Source organism: Oncorhynchus keta, chromosome 17 (genome assembly GCF_023373465.1).
Source record: "Oncorhynchus keta strain PuntledgeMale-10-30-2019 chromosome 17, Oket_V2, whole genome shotgun sequence".
NCBI classification, from domain to species: domain Eukaryota; kingdom Metazoa; phylum Chordata; class Actinopteri; order Salmoniformes; family Salmonidae; genus Oncorhynchus; species Oncorhynchus keta.
The window spans coordinates 36,690,842-36,715,552 of record NC_068437.1 but is presented as its reverse complement, the minus strand read 5'-3'; the positions used below and the strand labels follow the sequence as shown (position 1 = coordinate 36,715,552).

At 41.6% G+C, this 24,711-nt stretch overlaps 1 protein-coding gene across 1 annotated transcript in view; it reads left to right on the top strand.

Moving 5' to 3' along the window:
• ces2b (carboxylesterase 2b) overlaps positions 1 to 14,408 on the top strand; it is a 35,250-nt gene extending 20,842 nt beyond the window's left edge. Inside the window, exons 14-25 of the mRNA XM_035789714.2 lie at positions 907 to 1,107; positions 1,328 to 1,466; positions 3,946 to 4,079; positions 5,045 to 5,198; positions 5,470 to 5,574; positions 5,697 to 5,798; positions 6,652 to 6,792; positions 8,197 to 8,274; positions 8,381 to 8,528; positions 10,869 to 11,018; positions 13,727 to 13,799; positions 13,888 to 14,408. Of these exons, the coding sequence (XP_035645607.1) occupies positions 907 to 1,107; positions 1,328 to 1,466; positions 3,946 to 4,079; positions 5,045 to 5,198; positions 5,470 to 5,574; positions 5,697 to 5,798; positions 6,652 to 6,792; positions 8,197 to 8,274; positions 8,381 to 8,528; positions 10,869 to 11,018; positions 13,727 to 13,799; positions 13,888 to 14,071 (1,609 nt within the window). The 3' untranslated portion in view covers positions 14,072 to 14,408. The remainder of the gene's footprint in view (positions 1 to 906; positions 1,108 to 1,327; positions 1,467 to 3,945; positions 4,080 to 5,044; positions 5,199 to 5,469; positions 5,575 to 5,696; positions 5,799 to 6,651; positions 6,793 to 8,196; positions 8,275 to 8,380; positions 8,529 to 10,868; positions 11,019 to 13,726; positions 13,800 to 13,887) is intronic.
• The last annotated feature ends 10,303 nt before the right edge of the window (positions 14,409 to 24,711 follow it).

Below are 24,711 nucleotides of genomic sequence, written 5' to 3'. Positions count from 1 at the left end.
TAAATAGCTGTGCAGTGACGCTCCCCATCCAACTCTGCAGAGACGAATAGGAGAAAATACAGGTGTGCCAAGCTTGTAGCGTCAAAGCCCAGACTTGAGGCTGTAATCGCTGCCAAAGGTGCTTCAACAAAGTACTGAGTAAAGGGTCTGAATACTTATGTAAATGTGATATTTTTTATGTTTTCTTTTTTATAAATGTGCAAAAATGTCAACCTGTTCTTTGCATTGTCATTATGGGTTATTGTGTGTAGGTTTTAATCCATTTTAGAATACAACTGTAATGTAACAAAATGGGGAAAAAGTCAAGTGGTCTGAATATGCACTGTATATCAGGGAGACGTGGGACAACTGAGTACCATTTCTTTCTTTGTGATTTAGAGTTTTGAGCAATCTGACCTTGTCGGATGCCGTTTCATCCAGTACTTCCTCTTCATCCGATTTGTAATCGCATCGGTATAATTTATGTGTGGGGAAAAACTTCAAGGTGTCAAGAGCTGGGGCCTTTGTTTTGGACAAGGGTGTACTCCTTTTATTCCCTTTCATTACCCCTGATCCAAACAGATACCATTTCCTTACTGGAATGAAACATTTGATTGACGAAATTCCTTGAGTTAAAACAGTGACTACTTGACATACTTGAGTTAATTCTCTTGGTCCCCTTAGGATCTTAGGGCATCCACCAGGGCTCTTAAGCCTACTATTTTTGTTCTTGTAAAGTGGAGCATTTCTAGTTGTTTTATGGCCTTCCCTGCTTTCTCTGTCCTTGTAGTTGCAATCCAATGCATGTTTTGTTATATTTGTTGTGTGTTTTCTGAATGTATCCTTACCTCCGACATTGTCATTGTCCACTGAAGAACATCATTCAGAGTTCTTGTAAAGCAATGTCAACTGGGGATTTCTCAACAGGCCAAAAACTGGGCCGGTGGTCCAGACCAAACTGGGGGGTCTGAGAGGGCAGTATGTGAGCGTAAAGGGGAAGGAGACTGTGGTACAGGCCTACCTGGGTGTGCCGTTTGCCAACCCACCTGTTGGCCCACTGAGACTGACCCCGCCCCAGCCTGTGGAGGGATGGGAGAGAGTAAGGGACGCCACCCAGCAGCCTCTCATGTAAGATCAGCAAGGTCATGAACAAACAATTAATCTCAAGGAAGTTCTTAGTTGAAGAAAGGTTAGATCAATAATCAGTAAATAATTTGAAAAATCAACAAATCAAGCACAGTCAATGTACACAGTGAGACAAGCAGAATGTGAAAACCACTACCTGGCTTATACAACGCGCACAGACCTGGTGAAACTTGGATATTAAAAGGTGTTCCGTGTTTTACAGGTGTCTTCAAGACAGACAGCGTACAGTAGACTTTGAGTCCAACTGGTCAATCAAAGTGGAAATCCCAGCAGTGTCAGAAGATTGTCTTTACCTCAACATATACACCCCGGCTAAACCTGCTGAGAATACCAAGCTTCCTGTAACTTTAATAGCAGACACACACATATTATAACTTCTCAAGTTATCAAGTATTGGTCCTGGGTACCCAAAGAGATGCACATATTTGTTCTAGCCATGCACTACCACACAGGATTCAACTAGGCCATAGATGGGCAACTTTGATGGGGCTGGGGGCCACAAGTAAATCGGAACTTATCATGAGGGGCCGCAGTGGCTGGGGGGTCTGCTTACCCTTGTCATGTCTTTGGCTATGCCGGATTAAGTGATATGACATGCTATTCTATAAAATAGTTTCTCTGTAATTCATATTACCTGATTAAGCTAATCAGGTGAATGTAATTAACTAGAAAAAAAAGTTGGGGCACCACGAAATAATGTTTATAGAGCTGTTATCTTCTGAATAACCTCTTAAAGACCTAGTAATCTTTTACATCAATAGCAGTCAATATTTAATTGTCACCTTGTTTAGTGTCATCTGAAAGTTGTAAATTCTTCACAAACCCTGGCTAACAAGTTGAATCAGCAATACAAAATTTCGTTTAATTATTTATTTACTAAATACCTAAATAATCACACAGAATTACATATACACAGAATGTTGATTACAAATGATGTCATAAAGGAAAACGTCCTTAGCGGACAGAACAGATATGACAGCTGGTTACACAAAGAAAGAGGTGGGATTTTGAATGAAAGAGCGGGAAGACTGAGGAACAAAGGGAGAAGCTATGTCTCTATCGGGCCGTAGGCAGCTACTCTATTGTAAATACAGTATCTTATGCATTCTAAATTACCACCCATTTGAAAAAGGAAAATGCAATAAATATTTACTCTGAGCTGCGCTTCGATCGGTTGGTCGTAGATGGGATGCCGGGTTGTCCTTTGAAGAATGTATGTTGGCAGAATGGATACTTGGTAGTACCGTCGTGTTGTGGTAGAAAATATACTCTGTCCGTCCTCTCCGAGCCCACGTCTACAGATGCTCCGCTAACGCGACGGCGAGGAGGTATCACATTTAAGTCATTTAGCAGACGCTCTTATCCAGAGCGACTTACAAATTGGACTTAGTGAATAAGAGTTCAAAGTTCCTACCAAGTTGCCATGCTATATGCCCATGTTATATTCTGGCTGGTATAGTCGAAATTCATCCTTCCGGCGTGTAGGTTGTCACCTTCACATTGAAAGGTTGGCTTAGTTCTGTAGATGGTCTTTGTCCTTTCAACGTGGGGATCTCAAGTCCACACGTCCTTGGAACAGGTTATTATTATCTGAGCCCTTTTAACATGGGACCGTCGCCCTAACATCCTCGGAACAGAAAGTTACATTTTCGTCAAGGGGCTTATATAGGATTGGGAGAGAGGGCCGTGTTTCATAGTTTACACCCAGTGTCTGTTCATATGGGCGGGGCCTCTGAGTGAGCAAGAGTGGTGTTCTTCTGACAAACCGTTCTCTCATTAAGAAGCTAAAATTACATTTAATCTTTTCACAAATAGTTTCATATTTAAACATTTAAATTGCACAAATTGCATTCCATGTGAATCTGATAACTAGAATGTGTCGACTTTCCAAGATACAGTTTCTGTCATCCTGTCATTAGTAATAATGTCTCAGACAACAACTGATCTCATATTCCTTAAGTACCAACCGAAATATGGTTCTGTTTCCCATCTTTTGATGTCACCAGACTCTCCCTGTTAACAAAGGGATTTTCAATAGTCACATCGGTAGAGTGGAGAGAGGAAAAGGGGAAAGGTATTTATGGGGGTCATAAACCTCCCCCATCAAGCCAAGGTCATGACACCCTCATCCATACCCATACATGCAGTCAGAACTGCCGCTAGCATTTTGGGGCCCTAAGCAAAAGTTTGTTGAGGGGCACCTCCATCTTGCATAGCAAAATACTCTTGACAGCGAAAAGAAGATTTAGCAATTCGTTTCATGCAATTCTACTACATTTTGCCATGGGGTGGAGAGAAATGTTCATAGTTTTGAATATACTATATGAGTGAGGGTGACTAACAAAATCAATGGGTGCAACCCAGTTGGTAATTCAACCATGATTGCTACAAATTTAGATAGCTGGCTGCTAGACTAATTTTCCAATCTAATAATTATTTTTTTGATTGTCATTCAATCAATCAAATGTATTTATTGAGCCCTTTTTACATCAGCAGATGTCATGAAGTGCTTATACAGAAACCCAGCCTATAACCCCCAAAAGTGAGCAATGCAGATATAAAGTCAGTGACTGACCTAACAAGAGAAAAACTGCTGATGCACAACAGAAGTTTGAAATTGCACATTGTGTATTTTACTATTCTAACTCTTAACAGTAAGTTGAGACCCAGACTGAGTTCCTAAAAAAACAACAACAAAATGTTTTTTGGGGGAAATTGATGCCCGGGCCTACAAAAGGTAGGCCACTAATCAATTAATCATCAATCACTCTGGTACAGCTTGTGTTCAGATGATCAGCATGTATTGCTTGTGTTTCTCAGGTCATGGTTTGGATCCATGGTGGCGGATTCGCCATGGGTTCTGCATCAACATATGATGGTTCTGCTTTGGCTGCATACCAGGATGTGGTTGTGGTGGTGATCCAATACCGTTTGGGACTGCTGGGGTTCTTCAGGTAAGACTGAACCATTACTGAACTACACACAATTGGAACCAACTTTTCTGCAGCCGTCATGGACAAACATTTGGCACAACAACTTTAAAAGAGAAATCTACCTCTGCCGATAATTTTTGACTTTATAGCACTCTCAGAAGGCATGAATCATTGATTCACTGTTAGTTTTATACTTAAGACATGACTCTGCTCTTGTGCTTTAGAATTCGTGAATTTTGTCTCTTGTATGTCAGTTGGATAGGCTTTCATTCTTAATGACCAATGGGTTTTCAGGATCAACACCAGTGGTGTAAAGTACTTAAGTAAAAATACTTTAAAGTACTACATAAGTCGTTTTTGGGGTATCTGTACTTTGCTATTTATATTTTTGACAACTTTTACTTTGACTTTACTTTTACATTTTCCCTGACACTCAAAAGTACTAATTACATTTGGAATGCTTAACAGGACAGGAAAAGGGTCTAATTCACGCACTTAAAGAGAATATCCCTGGTCATATCTACTGTATCTGATCTGACTGAGTCAGTAAACACAAATGCTTTGTTTGTAAATTATGTCTGAGTGTTGGAGTGTGCCCCTGTCTATCTGTAAATACAAAAATAAATACAAATTGTGCCATCTGGTTTGCTTAATATAAGGAATTTGAAATGATTTATTTCTACTTTTAATACTTAAGTATATTTTAGCAATTACATTTACTTTTGCTACTTAAGTATATTCAAAACCAAATACTTTTAAACTTTTACTCAAGTAGGGTTTTACTGGGTGACTTTCACTTGAGTCATTTTCTATTAAGGTATCTTTACTTTTACTCAAGTATAACAATTGAGTACTTTTTCCACCACTGATCAACATTGTAAAGTTTAGGTGACATAGTTAATGAGTGTATTTGATGTCTATTTCACCTGTTTTGGGTCTATGTTGAAGACATTATTTGACTTAAGTTTCCCATCTCTTCCATACAGCACAGGAGACAAGTATGCCCCAGGGAACATGGGACTACTTGACCAGGTGGAAGCCTTGCGGTGGGTCCAGGAGCACATCCACAACTTTGGGGGCGACTCCAAGTCGGTCACCATATTTGGAGAGTCTGCTGGTGGAGTGAGTGTATCGTTACTGGTGAGGGCACACGCGCGCACACACACACACACGCACAAACATACATAAGCGCACACACACACACACACACACACACACACACACACACACACACACACACACACACACACACACACACACACACACACACACACACACACACACACACACACACACACACACACACACACACACACAGAAACGCACCTACACAGAAGCGCACACACACATATACACACACAGATTGTTTGTGCTGTTGAACAGGCTCTAAACATGTTTTATTTTTCGCTAGCTTCATTCACCGTTGTCTGCTGGTCTGTTCCATCGTGCGATAGCTGAGAGTGGTACTGCAGCTATGGACGCTATCATACATTCCGACCCCCTGTCTGTGGCCCAGGTATTTTCAAACTCTTTCTCGCCACAAAAAAAAGGTAAACACTGTCATAGGTATACATCACACCATCAATTTCCTATTTTTCATCACAACCATGGCAAGTGATTATTTTGTTTGTGTCATAGATGGTGGCAACCATTTTGGGCTGTAACAGCAGCAACACAGAGCAGATTGCAGACTGTGTTGAGAAGTTGACTGCTGATGACATAGTTAATGTTCATAAACAGGTGAGATGTCCTGGACACCAGAATTATTTGAGCACTGTTCTCTGATATAAAAGCCACAACAAACTTTTAGACTCAGTTATATTAGCTTTTTCTTTTTTTGTAACTCAGTCGGGGTCTCTGCTTACTATTGAGAGTAAGAATAGTAGAATACACCAGGTGCCATTTTCTCTTGTTAACATTTTTAGATTAGTAGTTAGTCTAGCCAGTTTTCTAAACTTGTAGTAATCATGGCTGAATATCGACAAGGATTTTGTTAGTCATTTTCACTCAGATATCACATTAACATGGCATAAGTCATTACAAAATGTGTAGAATTGCAGGAAATTAGCTTTAAGACTGCACAAATGGATTTCCACCCAATGGCAAAATGGGTAGAATTGCAGAAAATTTGCTGTAAACCTACATTTTGTCTCTTTGACCCATGGCAAAATGAATATATTTGCTTGACTGTTCTAAAATTACAATGTTTTCTCTCCACCCCATGGCAAAATGGGTAGAATTGCAGAAATTGTTCTTTAAAACTGCAGTATTTTCTCTACACCTTATGGCATAATGTGTAGAATTGCTGGAAATGTACTTTAAAAATAAAATATTTATCTCCACCATCAAGAGGGAGGCCACCAACATATTTTGCCACAAGGTGTGAAGCCCCACAACCAAATCTCGTTTAGGGCATCCAAAAGGCTAAAGCCGGCCCAACATAGCCTACAGTGTTTTCCAGCGAGCCATATTTGTGAGCGAGTACTGAGCTTAAACTTTCCCCAGAGGCATACTGCTTGAATGCAGTGTGATTTTGCACTTTTTATCTGGCAGCCCCTGAATAATTATGTTCTCAACATTTGTCTTTTTAAAGAACCAAATGTTGCGAATAGGTGTGACTGTTGGTGGGCATTTCCTGCCCAAGTTGTTGACTGAGACTTTCCATAACCACGAGATGCACAAGGTGCCGTTTCTGACGGGCACCAATACTGATGAAGGTTGGCTACTGGCGAACGTAAGTCAGCTTTGAACATGTATTTTAATATGCATAACAACTGAATATTGGATGTGACTTGGATAACACTTTAAGTTAAGAACATTAAGTTAACAACAGAAAGTTGTTCTTTCTGCTAATTAGGGACGGTTTCATCAACTATAGTAACAGCTTTAGGCCATATTAACATGTTATATCATTCTTTAGCAATTGTTTTTCAAATGCATAGGAATGTAGTAATGTTTTTATTAATATACAAGTGGTATGAGGGGAAAGTCACTTTCACTTTTGTAATAACAAAAAACGTTCCACTCGTACTGTGTAAAATGTTAATACAATGTCGTTACATTGAGCGACGCATGTTTAAAGGGATAGTTTGGGATTTTTGCAATGCCCTTTATCTACTTCCCTAGAGCCAGATGAACTCGTGGATACCATTTTATGTAGTTGTATCTCTGCTTGAGTCTTTTTGTTGTGGGTTTGCTCTGCTATATTGAAGTTTTTGAAATATGTATCTGAGGGCCATTTTTACTTTACGTCTAGCGCTCGATATTCACATGCAAGTAATATATATATATATACATGAAATATTCCTGTTTTCTATCTGAACTAGTAGGTTCTTGTAATTGAATGTAGTGCATTATCTTTAACATCCTCTGTAGGATAGAAATGTTTAAATGTGACTCTGGACCAAAGTAAACCACAGGGTGTGGACTGATCCGTTTCTGGCCTGTTGACTTGCAGTTTAATGATTTGATTTGACAATTTAAAATCAATTTTTTTTTTTTTTTGACCTGGCAACAGATACACATACCAAACTGAGGATATAAACACAAAGTCCAAATGCTTGTTTCCATTATGGTCCTCTTGTAACTAAGGAAATGTACTGCGTTCTGTTTTTTACTTTTGTGTTGTGTGCTGTTTTATCAAAAACATGTAAAGCCAGAAGTTTTCACAATGTGTACTTTTCATGCCTTTATGTTTACATCACAAGGGAGAAAATGTTTTATTTTGTGGCCTTAATGGATGGGATATGGTATCTGCAGACTACTACTTGTTAATGCAGGTCCGATTTGTAAGTCGCTCTGGATAAGAGCGTCTGCTAAATGACTTAAATGTAAATGTAAATGTATCTGCATCCAATATGAAGGTACATAAAGGTAGTTTCGCAAGTAAATTCTAACTAGCATGTGAGCTGTTCCTATAGACTTCCAGTCATTGACTAGAGCTAATTAGCAACTTCTTTCAAACTGCATTGAGATGCATAAAAATGGTATCGACGAGTTCATCTGAATTTGGGGAAGTAGATAAAAGGCCTCATTGCAAAAATCCAGAACTATCCCTTTAAGAGTGACAAAGTGTCACTGACTTGATTTTCATTTTCCAATTGCAATGGTTGAATGTTGTACTCCTTGTACTCCCTAGATGATGGCACCTCCTGGTTGGGTGGATGGAATAGACCGGGAGCAGGTCATGCCTCTTTTGGCATTATGTTACCCTGATGTAAATATATGCAGTCACACCTGCCAAGAAATTGCTAAGATGAAATGCCTCATTACTGATTACAATGCATGATGTGGCTACGCTGAATGGCCTTTGTCTCATTCAGCCTAAGGATCAGTGGATAACTGAGCTGATAGCAGATGAATACCTGGGAACCTCTGGAGATCGGATTAAAAACCGTGATGGGTTCATTGAGCTGGTTGGGGATGCTTTGTTTACCATTCCTGCTCTTAAAACAGCAGGCTTCCACAGAGGTAAGCTCAGGAGTCAAGGACATTAAAGTGGATGTAGATGTTTCCTCATCCTGAAAGTAGTCAATGGGCCAGGAGAAACTCTAATTCAAGCCGCTACAAATTTAAACTAACTTCAGTCACTGCTAGATAAAATCAATGGGGGATAGGGGGATCCGTCCAATATTCAAAATTTCATCATGACCAAATCAACTCCATCTGACATCAAATTCAAATACATTTTTATTGGTCACATAGACATATTTAGCAAATGTTATTGCGGGCGTAGTGAAACTCTTGTAAATCAAGTTGGAAAATCCTGAATGTCCCTTTTAATCAATTAATTATTAGAGGTTCAAGGAGCTAAGCTGGGTGAAACCCTATTGTATTTGATTGTTATTAATTAATTTGGTGAAAAAATACAAATTCCTGTGAGATAATAAGGCCTAGGAGGATGCAACCCTGCATGATGGTAAAGAGTCATGGGCCACAACCCTCTCACGCAATGCCATGCCAATTGGCCACATGGTGGCGCTATAACAAGCAATTGAAAATTCACTTTTGTTTGGGGGGGGACTCCCGGGTGGCGCAGTGGTCTTAGGTACTGCATTGTGGTGCTAGCTGTGCCACCAGAGATTCTGGGTTCGAACCCAGGCTCTGTCGCAGCGGGCCACGACCGGGAGCTCCATGGGGCGACGCACAATTGGCCCAGCGTCAGGGAGGGTTTGGCCGGCAGGAATATTCCTTCATAGCACACCAGCGACTCCTGTGGCGGACCGGACACAGTGCACGCTGACCAGGTCGCCAGGTGTATGGTGTTTCCTCCGACACATTGGTGCAGCTGGCTTCCAGGTTGGATGTGCGTTGTGTCAACAAGAAGCAGTGCGGCTAGGTTGGGTTGTATTTCGGAGGACGCATGGCTCTCGAGCTTCGCCTCTCCCAAGTCCATACGGGAGTTGCAGCGATGAGACAAGATTGTAACTACTACCAATTGGATACCACGAAATTGGGGAGAAAAAAGGGGTAAAAAAAATAAGAAAATGCACATTTTTGAAAGGTCAAGCCCAGTGTGACCTAGAGTCCTGAAATTTGGTACATTGATCCGTCTCATAACATGAAACAAATTTGCCGCAAGAACCCAATATGATGGAGTTTCCGCCATGTTGAATTATTTTTAAACACTTAACACTAATACTCTGGCACCAAATGACCGATCTGCACGAAACTTGATATATAGCATCTATGGACCAAGGTTAGTCAAACAACATGGCCGCTACTTTCCAATAAACATTAACAAGGACGTTGTCTGGCACATAAATGCATATAAATCAGACACAAATATTTGTATTGTAACAACTTGATACACACTATTAAGACTCAACATTAGCACGCACATTGAGATCCACCATACAGTGGTGCTATATCTCTTGATCTATTTGACCCGGTGATTCCATTTTTCAAACATGCTCAGGGATGTGAGTCTAGGTTTGACCTTATGATGGCGCTGTTGGGACAGGAAAGAACAATTATGCAAGCTCATTTGCTTATAGTGGCCATGTTGTTTAAGGTAGAGTCTATATACCAAAAGTATATACCAAATTTGGTACAAATTGGTCCAGTAGTTCTGGAGAAGAAGATGTTTAAAGTACTCAACATCATAAAAAATTGTCCAAAATACAGGTAACTGCAGCAATAAAGGAAACACCAACGTAAACTGACTTAATAACGTGTTGGGCCATCACAAGCCACCAGAACAGCTTCAATGCGCCTTGGCATAGATTCTACAAATGTCTGGAACTCTAATGGAAGGATTCCTCCACGAAAAATTCCATCATCGTTTTGTTTGAAAACGCTGTCTCAGGCGCCGCTGTTCAATTGGGTTGAGATCTGGTGACTGAGACACACACACACACACTTTAAACCCCCCTATGCTCCTGTGAGACCCTTCTTTCAAAGTCTAGCCATGGTAGCCAAAAGAACGGCCAACTGGACATTTTGATACATGACCCTAAGCTTGACGGGATGTTAATAAACTCAGGAACCACACCTGTTTGGAAGCATCTGCATTCAATATACTTTGTGTCACTCATTTACTCAAGTGTTTCCTTTATTTTGGCAGTAACCTGTACATCAAAAGCATATTGCATGATCTGTTAGATTTTGAGTTCTGATATTCGGCATGCATGGTAAGAGTACAGAAGCAGCTCATCCTAGAGTGATGTGTCCAATTTCTCTTGATTGTGGGGCCATAGTTCGAAACCCTGTCATGGCTGCTTGCAGTTATGTTTCATCAATGTTCTTAGTTTGTCGAGATGGTTGTGTGCAATCTTTGCATAATTGTTATTTTCTTATCCCACACAACAGATGCAGGTGTGCCTATGTACCTGTATGAGTTCCAGCAAACTCCCAGCATGCTTAAGAAGATGAGGCCGAGTTTCGTTGGGTCTGACCATGGAGATGAGCTTATGTTTGTTTTTGGATACTGCTTCACAACATCACATGTTACAGTTGATGGTAAAGAAATACTCTACCAACTCTACCTGCAATACCCCTGATCTTTGCCATTCATAATGTACACTATATATACAAAAGTATGTGGACACTCCTTCAAATTTGTGGATTCAGCTATTTCAGCCACACCCGTTGCTGACAGGTATATCAAATTGAGCACACAGCCATGCAATCTCCATATACAAATATTGGCAGTAGAACGGCCATACGGAAGAGCTCAGTGACTTTCAACACGGCACCGTCATAGGTTGCCACCTTTCCAACAAGTCAGTTTGTCAAATTTCTGCCCTGCTAGAGTTGCCCCGGTCAACTGTAAGAGCTGTTTTTGTGAAGTGGAAACGTCTAGGAGCAACAGTGGTAGGACACACAAGCTTACAAAACAGGACTGCCGAGTGCTGAAGTGCGTAAAAAAGCATCTGTCCTCAGTTACAATACTCACTACCGAGTTCCAAACTGCCTCTGGAAGCAGCTTCATGAAATTGTTTCCATGGCCGAGCAGCCTAAGACATGCACAATGCCAAGTGCCGGCTGGAGTGGTGTAAAGCTCGCCGCTATTGGACTCTGGAGCAGTGGAAATGCATTCTCTGGAGTGATGAATGACCCTGGCAGTCCGACCGACGAATCTGGGTTTGGCGGATCCCGAATTCATAGTGACAACTGTAAAGTTTGGTGGAGGAGGAATAATGGTTTGAGGCTATTTTTCATTCTAGGCCCCTTAGTTCAAGTGAAGGGAAATCTTAACACTACAGCATACAATGACATTCTAGACGATTCTCTGCTTCCAACTTTGTGACAACAGTTTGGGGATGGCCCTTTCCTGATTCAACATTGCAATGCCCCCGTGCACAAAGCGAGGTCCATACAGAAATGGTTTGTCGAGATTGGTGTGGAAGAACTTGACTGGCCTGCACAGAATACTGGCCTCAACCCCATTGAACACCTTTTGGATTAATTGACTGCGAGCCAGGCATAATCGCCCAAAATAAGTGTCGACCTCACTAATGCTCTTGTGGCTGAATGGAAGCAAGTCCCCTCAGCAATTTTCCAACATCTAGTGGAAAGCCTTCCCAGAAGAGTGGACGCTGTTTGTAGCAGCAAAGGGGAGACCAACTACATATTAATGCCCATGATTTTGGAATGACATATTTGGCGAACAGGTGTCCACATAGTTTTGGTCATGTAGTCTATGTCACAAGCACTCACCACTAACTAGCTAAACTCAGCAAAAAAATAAACGTCATCTCACTGTCAACTGCGTTTATTTTCAGCAAACTTGACATGTGTAAATATTTGTATGAACATAAGTTTCAACAACTGAGACATAAACTGAACAAGTTACACAGACATGTGACTCACATAAATGGAATAATGTGTCCCTGAACAAAGGGGGGGTCAAATTCAAAAGTAACAGTCAGTGTCTGGTGTGGCCACCAGCTGCATTAAGTACCACAGTGCATCTCCTCCTCATTCACTGCACCAGATTTGCCAGTTCTTGCTGTGAGATGTTACCACACTCTTCCACCAATGCACCTGCAAGTTCCTGGACATTTCTGGGGGGAATGGCCCTAGCTCTCATTCTCCGATCCAACAGCTCCCAGACGTGCTCAATGGGATAGAGATTCGGGCTCTTTGCTGGCCATGGCAGAACACTGACATTCCTGTCTTGCAGGAAATCACACATAGAACGAGCAGTATGGCTGGTGGCATTGTCATGCTGGATGGTCATGTCAGGATGAGCCTGCAGGAAGGGTACCACATGAGGGAGGAGGATGTCTTCCCTGTAACGCACAGCGTTGAGATTGCCTGCAATGACAACAAGCTCAGTCCAATGATGCTGTGACACACCGCCCCAGACCATGACGGACCCTTATCTCCAAATCGATCCCGCTCCAGAATACAGGCCTCAGTGTAACGCTCATTCCTTTGACGATAAACGCGAATCCGACGATCACCCCTGGTGAGACAAAACCGCGACTCTTCAGTGATGAGCACTTTTTGCCAGTCCTGTCTGGTACAGCGACGGTGGGTTTGTGCCCATAGGCGACGTTGTTGCCGGTGATGTCTGGTGAGGACCTGCCTTACAACAGGCCGACAAGCTCTCAGTCCAACCTCTCTCAGCCTATTGCGGACAGTCTGAGCACCGATGGAGAGATTGTGCATTCCTGGTATAACTCAAGCCATTGTTGTTGCCATCCTGTACCTGTCCCGTGATTTTCGGCTGTAGCGATCCTGTACAGGTGTTGTTTCACGTGGTCTGCCGCTGCCAGGATGATCAGCTGTCCGCCCTGTCTCCCTGTAGCGCTGTCTTTCACAGTACTGACATTATAATTTATTTCCCTGGCCACATCTGAAGTCCTCGTGCCTCCTTGCAGCATGCCTAAGGCACGTTCACGCAGATGAACAGGGACCCTGGGCATCTGTCTTTTGGTGTCAGTAGAAAGGCCTCTTTAGTGTCCTAAGTTTTCATAACTGTGACCTTAATTGCCTACCGTCTGTAAGCTGTTAGTGTCTTAACAACATTTCCACAGGTGCATGTTCATTAATTGTTTATGGTTCATTGAACAAGCATGGGAAACAGTGTTTAAACCCTTTACAATGAAGATCTGTGAAGATATTTGGATTTAGAATAATTATCTTTGAAAGACAGGGTTCTGAAAAAGGGACGTTTATTTTTTTGCTGAGTTTACTAACTCTGAATTTTTTTCTTTCAGCCTTATGTACAGAGGAAGATGAACAGCTAAGCAAAATCATGATGAGTTACTGGGGCAACTTTGCTCGTACAGGGTAGGAGCTTGTTCTATGTTTTTAAAACACATAGTTTAAACAAAAATAATAGGTAACAGTTATATGTTATTAACTTCACTGTGTTTAGGTCTCCCAACGGGGTCGGCCTGGTACAGTGGCCACAGTACGGACCAGAAGGAGATTACCTGGGGATAGGGCTGGAGCAGGTACCTGGTCAACACCTGAAGAGGGACCGCTTCACCTTCATGACAAAGATCCTCCCTGAGAAAGTGCATTTGGTTCAAGAGAAGATTATGCACAGCGAGCTGTAAGGCTCGTCATCGCAAACGTTTTTCATTTATCAACTCAGACTGTTAACTGAAATCAAACTTCAAATGTACAGTATTATTGCTAACAATTTAAATCTGCAGGCATTGCATGATCATGAATGAGCACAGTGTACATGACCTAGAGCACAATTTAACAATAATTTGGATGCACTGAATGTACTGTATGAATAGAATCTCAGATTCAAAAATTTAAGGAAACACTATTCTACAGTGAGATACCCCATTGATTCTTACTAATCCAAGTTGATTTTATAGCATTTACATGGAGAATTTCCAAATTGTACTGTTCATTGAATAAAACTGACTGTTCATTTTCCAACCCATTGCTATTCACTGGAATTATTTGAGGGGGCTCTACTCATAGCGAGCATGACATGCCTTGGATATTTTCTGTGAAAATAAAAACTCAGCAATCTACAAACTAAGCCCCAAAATGACGAAGTGAAAACAGGTTTTTATCAAAAAAAAATTGCACATTTATAAAACAACTGAAATTCCTTATCTACCTACATAAGTATTCAGACACGAAATTGAGGTCAGGTGCATCCTGTTTCCATTGATCATCCTTGAGATGTTTCTACAACTTGATTGGAGTCCACCTTGGGGGGCATTTGATTAGATGTTCAGGAGTCTTATGGCTTGGGGAAAGTAGCTGTTTGGAAACCTCTTGGACCTAGATGTGGCACTCTGATACTGCTTGCCATGCAGTAGCAGAGAGAACAGTCTCTGACTATGGTGGCTGGAGACTTTGACAATTTTTAGGGCCTTCTTCTGACACCAGCTGGTGTAGAGGTCCTGGATGGCAGGAAGCTTGGTTGCAGTGATGTACTGGGCCGTACGCACTACCCTCTGTAGTGCCTTTCGGTCAGAGGCCGAGCATTTGCCATACCAGGCAGTGATGCAACCAGTCAGGATGGTCTTGATGGTGCCGCTGTAGAACCTTTTCAGGGTCTGAGGACCCATGCCAAATGTTTTCAGTGTCCTGAGGGGGACCCTAGACCCACTAGGTTTCGTCGTGCCCTCTTCATGACTGTCTTGTTGTGCATGGACCACTCCAACGCTCTAACCACTAGGCTACCCTGCCGCCCCATGTTGGTATTACAGACTTAGACAGGGAGAGGTTGAAAATGTCAGTGAAGACACTTGCCAGTTGGTCAGCACATGCTCGGGGTACATCTGGCCCTGAGGCCTTGTGAATGTTGACCTGTTTAAAGGTCTTAATCACATCTGCTGTAGAGAGTGTGATCACACAGTCGCCCGGAACAGCTGATGCTCTCATGCATGTTTCAGTGTTACTTGCCTCGAATCGAGCATAGAAGTAATTTAGCTCGTCTGGTAGGCTTGTGTCACTGGGCAGCTCTCGGCTGTGCTTCCCTTTGTAGTCTGTAATAGTTTGCAAGCCCTGCCACATCCGACGAGCATCGGAGCCGGTGTAGTACAATTTTAGTCCTGTTTTGACGCTTTGCCTGTTTGATGGTTCATCGGAGGGCATAGCGGGATTTCTTATAAGCTTCCAGGTTAGAGTACCACTCCTTGAAAGTGACAGCTCTACCCTTTAGCTCAGTGCGGATGTTGCCTGTAATCCATGGCTCTTGGTTGGGGTATGTACGTACAATCATTGATGCACTTATTGATGAAGTTGGTGACTGATGTCGTGTACTCCTCAATGCCATCGGAAGAATCCCGGAACATATTCCAGTCTGTGCAAAACAGTAGCTTAGCATCTGCTTCATCTGACCACTGTTTTATTGACCGAGTCACTGGTGCTTCCTGCTTTAATTTTTGCTTCTAAACAGAAATCAGGAGGACAGAATTATTGTCAGATATGCCAAATGGAGGGAAAGGGAGAGCTTTGTACGCGTCCCTTTGTGTGGAGTAAAGGTGGTCTAGAGTTTCTTTCCCCTCTGGTTGCACATTTAACATGCTGGTGGAAATTTGGTAAAACGGATTTGTTTTCTTGCGTTAAAGTCCCCAGCCACTAGGAGCACCGCCTCTGGATGAGCGTTTTCCTGTTTCCTTAAGGCGGTATACAGCTCATTGAGTGTGGTCTTAGTGCCAGCATCAGTCTGTGGTGGTATATAGACAGCTACGAAAAATACAGATGAAAACTCTCTAGGTAAATAGTGTGGTCTACATCTTATCATGAGAGGCTATACCTCAGGCGAGCAAAACCTCAAGACTTCCTTAGATATCGTGCACCAGCTTTTGTTTACAGATATACATAGACCGCCTCCCCTTGTCTTACCAGAGGCTACTGTTCTATCCTGCTTATACAGTGTAAAACTCACCAGCTGTATGATGTTCATGTCTTCGTTCAGCCACGACTCTGTGAAACATAAGATATTACAGTTTTTAATGTCCCGTTGGTAGATTCATCTTGCTCGTAGATCATCAATTTTATTTTCCAATGATTGCATGTTTGCCAATAGAATGGACGCCATTTTAGTTTTACTCGCTCGCCTACGAATTCCCATAACCCAGCCAGATCTCCTCCTTTTTCTCTGTATTCTCTTCACGCAAATGACGGGGACAGTTGACAGTGCATGTCAGAGCAAAAACCAAGCCACGATGTCAAAGGAATTGTCCATAGAGCTCCGAGACAGGATTGTGTCGAGGCACATATCTGGGGAAGGGTACCAAAACATTTCTGCAACATTTAAGGTCCCCAAGAACACAGTGGCCTGAGCAATCACGGGAGAAGGGCCTTGGTCAGGGAGGTGACCAAGAACCCGATGGTCACTCTGATAGAGCTCTAGAATTAATCTGTGAAGATGTGAGAACCTTCCAGAAGGACAACCATCTCTGCAGCACTCCACCAATCAGGCCTTTATGATGGAGTGGCCATACGGAAGCCACTCCTCAGTAAAAGGCACATGACAGCCTTTTTAGAGTTTACCAAAAGGCACCTAAAGACTCTCAAGCCATGAGAAGCAAGATTCTCTGGTATGATGAAACCAAGATTGAACTCTTTGACCTGAATTCCAAGCATCACGCCTGGAGAACCTGCCACTATCCCTACGGTGAAGCATGGTGGTGGCAGAATCATGCTGTGGGGATGTTTTTCAGAGTCAGGGACTGGGAGACTAGTCAGGATCAAGGGAAAGAAGAACAGAGCAAATTATAGAGAGGTTCTTGATGAAAACCTGCTCGAGACTGCTCAGAACCTCAGACTGGGGCAAAGGTTCACCTTCAAATAGGACAACGAACCTAAGCACACAGTCAAGACAATGCAGGATTGGCTTCGGGATAAGTCTATGAATGTCATTGAGTGACCCAGCCAGAGCCCGGACTTAAACCCGATCGAATATCTCTGGAGAGACTTGAAAATAGCTGTGCCGCAACGCTCCCCATCCAACCTGACAGAGCTTGAGAGGATCTGTAGAGAACAGAATGGGAGGAACTACCCAAATACAGGTGTGCCAAGCTTGTAGCGTCATACCGAAGACTCAAGGCTTTAATCGCTGCCAAAGGAGCTTCAACAAAGTTCTGAGTAAAGGGTCTGAATACTTATGTAAATCTGATATTTCCATTTTTATTTGTAATTAATTTGCTAATATTTCGTAAAACCTGTTTTTGCTTTGTTGTTATGGGATATTATGTGTAGATTGATGAGGGGATTTAAAAAACATTTTTTTTAGAATTAGGTTGTAACCTGACAAAATGTGGGAAAAAACAAGGGGTCTGAATACTTTCCGAAGGCACTGTGTATGGGCCAGATTACGATTTAGGAAATTACGCATTTTTTATGTGTCACGCCCTGGTCGAAGTATTTTGTGTTTATCTTCATGTATTGGGTCAGGCCAGGGTGTGGCATGGGGTTTTTGTATTGTGGTGTGTTTTGTCTTGAGGTTTTGGTGTGTATGTATTGGGATTGTAGCTAGTGGGGTGATCTAGCAAAGTCTATGGCTGTCTGGAGTGGTTCTCAATCAGAGGCAGGTGTTTATCGTTGTCTCTGATTGGGAACCATATTTAGGCAGCCATATTCTTTGAGTTTGTCGTGGGTGATTGTCCTTAGTGTCCTTGTTCCTGTCTATGTTAGTTTATCACTAGTATAGGCTGTTTCGGTTTTCGTTACGTTCTTTGTTTTGTAGTGTTTGTGTTTTAGATTCGTGTTTTGTTTTTTTGTTCATTAAACATGGATCGCAATCTACTCGCTGCAGTTTGGTCCGACTCTCCTTCACCACACCTAGAAAACCGTTACATTATGCATGCCTTTCCAATACACTTCCCAGTAGTTGGTATTCAGACTTACCTTATGAAGGTGCCTAAGTGCATTTATCTTAGCCATCCCTTTAAATCCCTTTAAATACTTTCAGTTCAAATTCTGTCGACAGACTCAATAGAATACATGAAGAGAAAAGGTTCAGAAAATTAGGGATCAATGAAAGAAAGCCATCTAAATATATGCATATTCATCTCAGTTTCACCACCAATTGATAGATTTAAAAAATACTTTGTTCTTGTAGATTATTTAGGGTTTGGAAAGTATTTATGAATCATAAAAAAAACAGGTTTGGAGAGCCTTTACGCACAAAATAAAGAAAATTATGGTTTGATTCATTCAGAAAATTGCTACATTGTTTTTTAACCCATGGTAATGTTGGAAGATTAGTGTACATATAATTATAATAGGTAGATTCGTGTTCAAAAATAGACTATACCCTCATCTATTGCCTGCACTAACCATGTGTGGTTACTGTGTGATGACACAGCCAAGTGTTGCGCCATGCATCGACTTCAAACAGTTACGGCTTGATCTGCGTTCCGCACCATAACGGTTTAATTAGAACGTCTTTTTTTATATTATCATCTGATCCTCAGCAACAACCACATGGCTGTGATGGCGTTTACGGAGGAAGCAAATTAAGTTAAAGAAACAATGTAATTATATTGAATGATAATGTAGGCTATACCAGCTGTCGTGGCTTGACTAACAATCTGAGGACTGTTATTTATCTAATCAACTAACTACGTTTAATTGTTACAGGATTTAAATTAATCATGTAACAATGAACTCATTAGGATCTGGGGCACCACGAGAGTGTTTCTTTAAAGAGTTACCATCTCCCGAATTAAACTCTAAAAAGTATTTACCTATCACATTTACCTATCACATCTATAAACAGTCAACTTATTAATCATAACCTCGTATCATATCACCATTCTGAACAGGAACTAATTCAGTACTACACAAATTGGTTTAATTATTTATTACTAGCTAATTAAATGGCAACACAGGATAAACATACACGCTTAAGTTAAAAATAGGTCCCTAGCAGAATGACAACAATATGGCTGCTTGTTACAAAAGAGATGGCGAGGGTGAGAGAGACAGAAACACTTAACATTGGTACATTTAGAAACAACACTCACCTACAGTAACCATATACTTTGCACACGAACCACTGCCCGCTTTGAGTAAGAAATCATGAATGTGTGGTCCTTCTGTAGCTCAGTTGGTAGAGCATGGCGCTTGTAACGCCAGGGTAGTGGGTTCGATCCCCGGGACCACCCATACGTAGAATGTGCACACATGACTGTAAGTCGCTTTGGATAAAAGCGTCTGATAAATGATATATATATTATTATATATATATTAATGTATTTACATGAGTCCACCGTGGGTCTCTCTCGGTGGAAAAGGAGTTGGGCCTTTTCGCGGCACGCTTGTAAGGCTCTGATTGTCCAAAAGGGTTCCAACAAGTCTTCTACTGTTGTTCTCCTCTGTAGTTGTCCGGTATCCGGTGACTTCTCGTGCAGTCCTGAACAGAACTACATAATTTATTTTCCTTCAATTCGCTCTTGAAGATGCTTCTTTGAAGATAGGCTAGCCAGCCGTGTTGACGGTTCCCAGTGGAGTGATGAGAGTAGAGTAATACGATGGTTTGAGCAGAGTAGTATCAATCAATCAAATGTATTTATAAAGCCCTTTTTACATCCGCCGATGTCACAAAGTGCTGTACAGAAACCCAGCCTAAAACCCCAAACAGCAAGCAATGCCGATGTAGAAGCACGGTGGCTGAGGTGAGTTTATTGTCTCTACCTCGTGTTGATATTAAAAGTTCAAACCACTTTAAACGTGCAGCTACAGCTTGACACTTTTCTGGTCTTGCATGTTCATTTCTTAACCCATCATTTTATACAGTTTATTTGAAAGGGGAGGTTCCGTCAGGCTGACATGCTCTCTGACCTCACTCAGGGCGGTGGCTACTTACTGTGCACGGGTATATAAAAACAATGATCTCTTATAGCTTCTCATGTCACATCCCCCTCATAACAAAAACACTTTCATCATGTTTTATATTACATGCACAACACATAGTGTGGTAGTGGGTGTACTTTCCAAGTTACAGTATTTCCCCTATAACATATTTTATGTCATCCTAAAATAACAAACAAAATTACATTAGTGTTCTATAGATCGCCTCTGACCATTCCCCACGTTCTATGTTAGAAATATTGTTCCAGTATTTGCTTTGAACGTGTTAGTTTCGGCAGGAAAAGTATCTTGAAACAAAGGACATTCCTTTGGAGAATATTGGAGAGGGAGACCTGAATCTTCTCCCCTTGATATACAACAGGACATGAGTTGTTAATCCCATCTAGTTCTTTCCTCCCGCTCTGTGGGTGAGAGGGGGTCTGATTGAAGTTAATCATTGTAAACCTGATCTGACCTATTTGGATTCTCGTGGACAGTCATGACACAACTGAAGGGATTGGCAGTTGAATATGTGTTCTTATTATACCTACTAAAGGTCGATACTGATAGTGGCTAATATTTAACATGATATAAATAGGATACAGAGATAGTTGGGGTAGCCTATAATTAAGACATTCAAGTGACCATTCCTTCAAGTTAAAAGGCAATACAATTTAAATTCTGCATAATGGCACAGCTTTTCATCAACTTTACAGGCTAGAGGTCGAGAGAGCAGGTGAGAGAGGGAGGGAGGGCGAGAGGGAGGGCGAGTGGGAGGGCGAGAGAGAGGTTAGAAAACAGCAGGTCCGGGACATGGTAGCACGTCTGGTGAACAAGTCAGGGTTCCATAGCCTCTGGAAGAACAGTTGAAACTGGAGCAGCAAGCACGACAAGGTAGCACTTCTGGTGAAGAGGTCAGGGTTCCATAGCCACAGGCAAAACAGCAGAAACTGGATCAGCAGCACGACCAGGTGGATTGGGGACAGCCAGGTGTCATCAGGCTATTGCAGCATAGATACTGTATCATTAAACAAGTGCATTTACATTTGCATGGAGGTGGAGTTATTGAGTGCAAGGGTGGAACTGCAGCCCACAATTTGAGGCATTCCTGCATGTGGGCATTCCTGCATCTGCAGGAACCCCTCTTTATACTTTTATTGGTACATTTTTAAGCTATGACTCCAGTACATAGGTAGGAGGCATGGGCCCTCTCGTACAGTAGATGGTGGTAATGCACTGTAACGTTGGATGCCAACCACCGATAAACCCCACAGAAGAGGCAGGGGCGAAAATGGTAAGTAGCAATAGCTAGTACACACTGGTAGTGTCCTGTCATGCACTGTTTTAGTTGGGAGCAAAAAACACTGTGTGCTAGCTTAGCCAGCTAGTCTTAAGGAGGACTCCGATACAAAGGAGGTGGGAGGCAACACCGTATACTAGATAATTAAATAGCAAGCTAGCTAGCATACGGTGTTGTCCCCACATGCTGTGTACAGGAGTAGCTAGCTGTAGGCGGGGGATACACCGGTAGACAGTGTCCTTCGCAAGCTAGCAAATAGTCTCGCTCAGTATCAAACTAGTACACGGTGTCGCTAACTAGCAAGTGAACATGGTGTCGCCCCAGCCTCCCGTCCTTCGCCCTGCCTGTCGTGCACTGTTTTCCCGCAGTTCTGTTAATGACGGTGAGGGCAGGCGGGAGCAAAGGACACTATCTACTAGTGTCGCTCCTGCTAGTTAGCAAAGAGAACTCCGGTACACAGCAGGCTGGGGCAACAAAACTCAGATAATATATTTTTTTCCCTTTCCCTATTGAACCACATTCAAAAGTGTCTCACAAGCATGAAAAGGAATGTCCACATGGAGGAACGCCCCCGAATTGCGGGCTGCAGTTGCATACTATTGGAATTATTTGGGATTTATGTAAAAGTCGGAATACAGCATATCTGTAGACACACCTCCGCCACACCTTAATTTATTCAATATCCACCCAAAATAAATAGCAGGTGAATAGCACTATTCTCAGACTTAAATTCAAGGTCAGAATATGGATAGAGAGAAAAGTGCATAAAAATATTACGTTGAATTTACACACGCTTAACTCAGGTCGGGATCTGGCCTATGGTGATGAAGTGAAAATCTGAGGCCCGCACCTAACCCTGACCGGCAAAAATAGAAAATACCCTGTAGGCTATAGTCAGACGACAGAACAATTTTTTGACGGGGTGGAGTATTTTTTGAGGCCCAATTTAGATATGATTTTGCTTATAGTTTCCAACATTTTGGTAAGCTATTTGTTTTTCACCTTGTCTATAAGATACATGCAGCTTCTCTTCTGTCATTATATGTTGCCCAAAAGGACTAAATAAACCCTTGCTCACCAGAAAAATGTCAAATTATAGAACATCAGTAACATTTCCTATGCTTTTTAAGCAGAGCAAAGAAGTTTTGGGACCCGGAAGAAAATGCTATGAAAAAAATAAAAAATAAACTAATGGGTAAGATTTTCTGAGAAAAAAAATTCAAAAAGCAGTTTGACCAGTTGTAAGGAATGTGGAAGATGTGAAAACTACCCAACATGTTCCTCATTAGATATAAGTTTGGCTTGGATGCATATTTAAAGTGGTTGAAATACGATCAGCTTTTATGATGCTGATATAATAGCACCTCTACAGATGGTCCCTAAATGTGCATTAACATTCTTTCAAAATGCTGAAAGAAAGAAATCTCTCTACTCCTGTTCCTGAGTCAAAATGTACATTTGGTGTATACTTTTACTGCAAGAAATACATAATTATGCATGAGTTAGTCTTTAATATTACATGAGAGAGGAGGCTGGTGGGAGGAGCTATTGTAATGGCTGGAATGGAATTTTTGGGACGATATAAAACTCAAGACAAATGGAAACCACATTTGACTCCGTTCCATGTATTCCATTCAAGCCATTACAATGAGCCCCTCCTATAGCTCCTCCCACCAGCCTCCACTGAAGAGGTCATAGATCTACAGTCAGTGACCAGATTTAAGTTTCCATTTAACCAATCTGAACAGCAGGCTACAGTTCTCTTGGCGTACCATAGGCCTATTTCAAATCCCCTTCTTGTGACTGTCTAATTTGTATAGGGCCTCACAATCACACATAACATAGGCACTGCTATCATTGTCTTTTAACACTTAAAATCTTTCCCAAACATAACTTTTCTGTCTCCCCCTTCTCTTTATTTTCATTTCTCAGAACAAGAATAGACTGACGAATTTCAGAAGAAAGTTTTGTTTCTGGCCATTTTGAGCCTGTAATCAAACCCACAGATGCTGATGCTCCAGATACTCAACTTGTCTAAAGAAAGACAGTTTAATTGCTTCTTTAATCAGGACAACAATTTTCAGCTGTGCTAACATAATTGCAAAAGGGTTTTATGTAGATATTCCATTAAAAATAATCAGTTTCCAGCTACAATAGTCATTTACAACATTAACAATGTCTACACTGTATTTCTGATCATCAACATGATGTTATTTTAATGGACAAAAAAGTGTTTTTCTTTCAAAAACAAGGACATTCCTAAGTGACCCCAAACGTTTGAATGGTAGTGTATTACTGTTTGTCCCTCTTGATATGCCATAGCAACATAGCCAGTATACACTTCCTCAAAATAGTCTAAATTAATCTAAGATGAATAAAGAAATCTGTCATTTATTTTTATGTTTCTGCCAAGGTCTCAGACACTCTTTTAACTAAGATGTTTGGTGCAGTGAAAAAAGTGAAAAACATTGCATGAAAACTGGTCTAGCATTTAATGACCAACACTTCCTCGAAGAATCCTGTACATAGTTCCCACTTGTACTAGGAGTAGACAGACCTAGTACTGTTGACCAACTACAGACGAGGGGGCATAACTTCGGCTTCCCTCAGGTAAAAATGTTGTTTGCTTGAACAGCCGAAAAAAATAAACCTACCGAACACCAAAACGAACAAAAACGTCACAAAATGTGTTTTGACTGGTAAGCATGCGACAGGCTTTAGAATGCTACCCAGAATCCTTGGGACGTCTCACCCCATTGAAGTTGCCCTTTAAAATGGTTAAGGTTAATATGGGCAGTACTTGAGTTGGACTGATAAGTTACAGTACTCATTTTGGCTTTATATTTCAGTGCAGGATCTCCACAATACTTTGACCTAATATTCTATAAGAGGAACAGGAGCTCAAGCAGTAGAACATTTGAGGTGCAGGTACTCAGCTCCAGTGAGCTCTTGCCCAAGTCAAGGGTAAGGGTTACGGTCAGGGTTTAAGGTAGGGACGTCCCAGATTGCACTAACACTTTAGAAAGTGCTTTTAGATCCAAGAGGCAGGCAGAATGAGCAAATGTGTGCGCTTATTTTAAATGGAAAATGTCAGCATTATTGTGTGGAAAAAGAGAGTAGAAA